This window comes from Gekko japonicus, unplaced genomic scaffold (assembly GCF_001447785.1).
Source record: "Gekko japonicus isolate JY-2015 unplaced genomic scaffold, Gekko_japonicus_V1.1 scaffold480, whole genome shotgun sequence".
NCBI classification, from domain to species: domain Eukaryota; kingdom Metazoa; phylum Chordata; class Lepidosauria; order Squamata; family Gekkonidae; genus Gekko; species Gekko japonicus.
In genome coordinates this window covers 735520-742396 of record NW_015175370.1, presented here as the reverse complement: position 1 = coordinate 742396, position 6877 = coordinate 735520, and the positions used below count along the sequence as shown (strand labels likewise).

Genomic DNA, 6877 nt, shown 5'->3' with positions numbered 1-6877 from the left:
GACGGGCCCGAGAGAGGAAGGAAGGGCGAGGGGAAGGGGCCTGGGGGCCTCGTCCGCCGGCCTGGAGAGCGGCGGGGGGGTGGGGGGAACCGGCGGACGGGATGGGGGCTGGAGGGGAGGGAGGCGGCGGACGGGCCGTGCAGGGCCCGTTCGCTGGGGAGGATGGGGGCTGGAGGGGGGGAAGCCGGCGGACGGAGCCTATCGGCTCCGTTCGCCGCTGGGCTGAAAGCGTACCTTAGTGTATGTGGGGAAGATGGCCGCTCAGAAGACGCTGGCTCCGATGACTGGCTCCCTCTCCTCCCAGCCACCCAGCCAATGGCAGGGCAGGTTGGCTGAGGGAGCCAGTCATTGGAGGCAGCTCTTCTGAGTGGCATATTTTCCGCCCATACACTAACGGGGCGCATTTTAGAATTCTGGCACCCAAAACTCCTTTATAATAAAGGAGAGATGCAGTCTGTGACATTTCTACAACAGGCACAAATATACCAGAAGCATGGTAACCATTCACACCATTGGTAACTGGCAATAATGTAATCTATACTGTGGCAAAGTACTCAAGAGAATGAGCTGCGAACTAGGAGGTCACTAGTTCACACCTAGCTTCTGTAATGAACTCACCAGATGAACTTCAGCAAGCCACTCGCCCTCTCCGACTTAGTCCATATCTAAAATATGGTAACACCATGGCAGTCCCTTACAGGAATGTTGCAAGAACTAGAACAAGAGACTGGGTTTGATTCCAAGTACTGTAGTGGAAGGATTTTTCCCATAATCCCCTGTCCACAGTACTCCCTGAGAAGCATCTCCTGAGAGAACAACATGTGGGCTGATTCAGGGGTCTGCAGTGGTGGAGAATCAGCAAAAATAAAATAGAATTTAAAAAATCACACAGCATCCCATCAGTCACTGGAAGTACCCTTCAGCTCTTGAAAAAAGAAAAATAACCAACTGAGTAGGGAAAACACTGGAATGCAAACTCGATTCTCCATAAAAAATGAGTGAATTAACTGCCTTCAGGAGCAGTCATACCTTTTACATGCCCTTCAAAACCAAAGCGCATTTAAAAACTCACTTCCTTTTTACAGCAGCATTTTGTGTTTTATTTGTATAACTTCATTTTCTTGGACCGCCTTAGGCGGGGAAGAGGGCAGAGGCACCCTTAATCTCCAGCACCCGTTTTTAGAGACAGACTATGTCAAACAGGGAATCTAAACTATGACTTCTGTGCTGCTGTAGACTTCCAAAGGTTACAGGCTGCAGGTTATGGTGGATAATGCAGTATGACCACAAGGGTCTTTAACTCAACAGATATTGCTCACAGGTAAGCTGGCAAGGCAAACTGATGCCATCTTTTTCACCTCACCTGGTTTCTTGAGGAGGGTTTCTCACTGGCACATGAAGGGAGAAATTGAGCCCTCCCTTCCCTGCTGCTTCCTAACTTTAATCAGGGCAGGATTTAGGAGTAGGGAAGCAAGGTGTCACTCCTTTTTTCAAACAGTACAAACAGTTCATTTTCACTTGTCCAGCTGGCAATGCTGAATTGCACAGCCAAGGCTGTATTCATGTTCAGGATTGGGAAGAGGAAAATTGACAATATCTCTATCCATCCAACAAACAGTGGGCATGTTGAATGACTGCTCCATCTCTGAATTCACATGAAACAGCCTTATGTTATGCTGAATCAAACCACTGGCGCTGTCAAGGTCAGTATCGTCGGCTCTGACTGGCAGTAGCTTTCCAAAGTCTCAGCCTGAAGTCTTTCACTTCACCTCTACCTGAGTCTTTTAACTGGAAGGACTGAACGAGATACTTTTTGGTTCCCAAGCAAATGCTCTACCACAGAGCCATAAACATGGGGAGGGCGGGGTATAAATTGAATAAATAAATAAGTAAATAAATAAAAAAAATAAAACTGAACATTAGAAGATGAGTAAGCATCAAACTCACATGAACTCTGCTTTTATTTGTTGGGGGGGATTGTTAGCAAATTATATTGTCTTGTCTTATATACCAGAGTCTTTAACTGGGCTACAAATGCATGAAAGAGGAGGAGTTGGAATTATACCCCGCCCTTCCTTTGGAGACTCAGTGTGGCTTACAATCTCCTTCCCTTCCTCTCCCCACAACAGACACCCTGTGAGGTAGGTGGGGCTGAGAGAGCTCTGAGAGAACTGCTCTTGAGAGAACAGCTCAGAGAGAACTGTGACTGACCCAAGGTCACCCAGCTGGCTACATATGGAGGAGTGAGGAATCAAACCCAGTTCTCCAGATTAGAGTCTGCTGCTCTTAACCACTACACCAAATAAGATATTCAAGAGCTGAATAAATGGAGGGAGGATGTGCTGAAGACATAATCCTTTGAGGCCCTTTCTCAAGGCGTGGTGTATATTTACTGTATACACTCTACTGCTGAGGGCCTAGAAAGAGGTGGCAGCACTTCCATCTTGGGCCCTACAGGGCACTGTCCCCACAGGAGACAACACAGGGCCAGCAAGGGAGTGATCAAGCAAAAAGGGGGTCAAAACTGAGGGACTTAAGACCAGCATACTATCACTCGATAACTAAAGCTGGGAAGGTGAGTCCACAATAGATTTGAGGACTGTAGCCTAAGGTCTGTTTCAATATTATGTCTCTCTTCAACCACCTACACCAGTGCCCATTACTAACCTCAAGATTCTGCGGTCTTGTCCAAATTCAGCTTCATAGTAGCCATTTTCGCAATCTTTTCCGACCAGCCGGTGGGGATGGGGCCTGTAGGGCTCATTCTTGGTTACCAATGTTACTCTTATTTTTATTTTCCCAAAGTAGTTAAAAATCTATTAAAGAAAGAGAGAGAAAGAGGAGAGAGAAAGAGGTTATTACTATAGCAAATACGGTAGAAGACAGAGTCAGGATACAGGACGATCTTGACTGGCTGGAAAAGTGGGCTAAAACAAGTAAAATGAATTTCAGCGGGGATAAATGTAAAGTTCTGCATTTAGGTAGGAAAAATCTAATGCATAATTATAGGGTGGGGGAAACTTGTTTTGGCAGTAGTATGTGCAAAAAGGATCTAGGGGTTTTAATAGACCATACAATGAACATGAGTCAGCAATGTGATGCGGTAGCTAAAAAGGCAAATGCAATTTTGGGCCGTATCAACAGAAGTATAGTGTCCAGATCACACAACGTGATAGTATCGCTTTACTCTGCTCTGGTTAGACCTCACCTAGAGTATTATGTTCAGTTTTGGGTACCCCAAGTTAAGAAGAATATAGATAAGCTGGAACATGTCCAGAGGAGGGCAACGAAAATGGTGAGGAGTTTGGAGACCAAATCCTATAAGGCCCTGAGCCTGCTTTGTGGGGAGGGCGGGGTACAAATTAAATAAATAAAGGTTGAAGGAGCTGGGTATGTTTAGCCTGGAGAGGAAACGACTGAGAGGTGATATGATAACCATCTTCAAGTACTTGAAGGGCTGTCATATAGGGTACAAAGTTGTTTTCTGTTGCCCCAGAAGGACGGACCAGAACCAACAGGTTGAAATTAAATCAAAAGAGTATTTGGCTAAACATTAGAAAGAACTTCCTGACAGTTAAAGTGGTTTCTCAGTGGAACAGGCTTCCTCTCCTTCTTTGGAGGTTGTCAATCTGATGGCAATGCTAATTCTGTGAATTTAGGCAGATCATACGAGGAAGGGCAGGAAGGGTTGCCTCAGTGCTTAGTTCTTGTGGCCCTTTCTTACACACCAGGGAAATGCTGATTGCCACTATGGGGGTCAGGAGCAATGTTCCCTCTAAGCTGTGGAGTCTTGTGAGCAAAAATTCTACTTTGTGAGCTACTGGCATTGAAGTTGTGAGCAAGCAATTTCGCTACCGCATAAAGTAGTTTGCTCTGGAGCCATCCCTTCCTGAGCTAAGACAAAAACGTGTGAGCCGGAGACTAAAAACCTGTGAGCTAGCTCACACTCACTCAGCTTAGAGGGAACACTGGTCAGGAGGCAATTTTTAACCAAGCCAGTTTTGGCTGGAGACCCTGGAGGTTTTTTTGTCATCTTCTGAGTGTGGAACAGCAGTCACTAGAGGTGTGGTGAGAGGTATTTGTGAATTTCCTGCATTGTTTAGGGGGTTGGACTAGATGACCCTGAAAGTCCCTTCCAACTCTATGGGTCTATGATTCTATTATCTTTAGTTTTACAAATAAATTGCATCATTAAGCAACTCACCATGGAGCTGAAATACATATTTATTGATCAGAACTCTAGAATCATCTCTCTTGATGGCTGTTCACATGGTTTAATCCTTAGCTTTTTAAAAAGAGACTCACATAGAAGGGAACATTCTAAAGGTATGTTTTCTCCCCCTGCTTCCCAGTAACAATACAATTTTGAAAGAAAAGTGAGCTCCCATCTCTGGCCCCAGCTCCTGCCAACCTAACAGCTCGAAAGCAAGAAACTGCAAGTAGATAAATAGGTACCGCTTCGGTGGAAAGATAATAGTGTTCCATGCACCTTGGCATTTAGTCATGCCGGCCACATGACCACAGAAATGTCTTTGCCTTGGAAACAGAGATGAGCACCACCTCCTAGAGTCGGATTTGACTAGCTTTCAAGCAAGGGAAACCTTTACCTTTATCTCACACATGCTGTCCCAAATGTCCATTTGATCTTTTAACACCATTTTATAGTTTTGCCATCTTTCCCTCCTTTCCTTTTCTTTCCCTCCTTTTCTTTCTCTCTCTTTCCCTTCTCTTCCTTCCTCTCTTTTCCTCCTTTCCTTCTCTCTTTCATTCCCTCCTTTCCTTCTCAATGAGCTCCTGCAGCTCTTTTTCTACGAAAAGACCCCTGCACAAATGTGATGTCTCTTGAAATACCTCCAGCTATACTGAGGTGGAGGAAAACCAGGGCTGGCTGCTTGTGTTACAGGTGAGATGCTTTGTGGGGAAGTAGCTTTTGGAAGATGCAAGTGGGCACCAGGAAACCCACTGTCAGGGGACATGGGTGTCATGTTAATCACTGCCCTGTCCTGAATTTGATAAGGAAGTTTAAAGATGGCAAAGCCAGATTAGCCATGAAACAAGAGCCTCACCTTCTCTCAGGCAACTTTTTGGAAGAGAAAGGGATTATTCCAATTCACTACCCTGCCTGTCTCCATCCCTGTCTCATAGCACCTGTTTGAGGGGCACTCAAGACAGAACCAGCATGCTTGATAACCAGTTTTTACCTAGATTTCATCAAAATAAATATAGTTTGTAAATCTAGCTCTCTTATTATATTGGATAAACTTTAAAAAGGAATGGCTTTTTGGAAGCTCTTTTGGCACTTCACTGCAGCACTGCTTAATATACTGCAAAATGGATTTTAAAAAGACTTCCATTCCAACAGTGAGCTGTAACTACAATTTATTAACTTTTAAGGTACATAATGCCTCAGAGAATGTACACCCTTTCCTGCAGCATCCTCAAAAGGATGCTTGTAGCAAGGTTGTACAAATATGCAAATGAACTTAAAATTTAATCAGCGAAGAAGCTGGCTGCTCAGAAAGCATGGGTTGTAGAGAAAGAGAGAGAGCGGGAGAGTCTTCCCATCAGTTTCACTAGTGGACAACAAACTATAGGACAGGATGGTTTATAGCTTTTGATTTCAAAGATTCTGGCTGCTTGGACAGGGCCAGATGGTAGGACCTGGAACCAGAAGCTAGATAGAGACAGGAGGTGGTGGTGGCTACAAGCATGGACAGCTTCAAGAGGGAATTAGATAAGCATAAGGAGCAGAAGTCCATCAGTGGCTATTAGCCACAAGGTATAGATAGGAACTCTCAGGCTGGGGCAAATGATGCTCTCTGTTCTTGGTGCTTGGGGGGTGGCAACAGTGGGAGGGCTTCTAGTGTCCTGGCCCCACTGGTGGACCCCCTGATGGACCTGGTATTTTTGGCCACTGTGTGACAGAGTGTTGGAATGGATGAGCCAATGGCCTGATTCAACATTGGCTTCTCTTATGTTCTTATGTTAAGGATGGAGCCAGTGCTGTATCTGTAAGGGGAGAACCTGGTGGGCTACGGATGGGGCCTGACAGATCATGGGGCAAACCAGGAGGCTGATTTTATCTTCCCACAAGCTTCCCACTCAGTCCCGTAGCTAGTGATTTTGGAGGGAGGGGACCTCAGGGGTGTGCGCAGCTAATTAAATCAAAGTTAATCACATTAATTCATTTTGGGGCCAGCCCGGGAGGGAGGGGGCGCAGAAGAAATGCTAGGGGGCTGGGCCCTGCGTTAGCTACAGGCCCACTACATTTTGCACGGAGAAAAGAGGACAGAGACCTGCTTAATTGCTCTTGGGTGGCAGCCTTAGGCACATTTACCTGTGCATAAGACCCACTGAACAGAGTGTGACTCACTTTCGAGTAAACATGCATAACACTGGGCTGCCTTTAAACCATCTTGCCCTTGCCAAGATGAAAAATAGGTATACCTGGATAGCTGGGAAAGTCCGGTTGATATCAGTGCTGTGCTCGCCTGGAATGCTGCCAGCTGATCGCCCTTCACACTGGTAACGGAAACGCATGCCTCTCTGTCTAGGCTGCTCATATATTTCGATGTATGGCTCGTGACCACCTTTAATGTGAGAAAGAACAATAAAGTTAAAAGAAACAACTCAGCTTACTCCAAGTGTTCAAAATGGGCTTTCAGTTTGTTACCAAGCTCAAATTCAAAGCACCCTTTTTGGCTTCTAAACTGGTTTTAGGGCCCCGATCCAGGTTCTACTACTACTTTAAGTATGGTGGTTAGGCTCTTGAAATCCTTGCCTCAAGAAGTCTACCATCCCTGCCAAGGTGAGGATATGGTTAGTTCAGTGTACTTTGACACAACATAGCAACCTCGCCAATTTTGCTGCTGTGATT

The 6877-nt window shown here is 45.6% G+C and overlaps 1 protein-coding gene across 1 annotated transcript in view; it reads right to left on the bottom strand.

Annotated features, from left to right (window-relative positions):
• The window catches only part of REL (v-rel avian reticuloendotheliosis viral oncogene homolog), a 54309-nt gene extending 47730 nt beyond the window's left edge, over nucleotides 1-6579 (bottom strand). The window contains exons 1-2 of the mRNA XM_015425493.1: nucleotides 6448-6579; nucleotides 2668-2816 (exon numbers count right to left, since the gene is read on the bottom strand). Of these exons, the coding sequence (XP_015280979.1) occupies nucleotides 2668-2816; nucleotides 6448-6540 (242 nt within the window). The 5' untranslated portion in view covers nucleotides 6541-6579. The remainder of the gene's footprint in view (nucleotides 1-2667; nucleotides 2817-6447) is intronic.
• Between the last annotated feature and the right edge of the window lie 298 nt (nucleotides 6580-6877).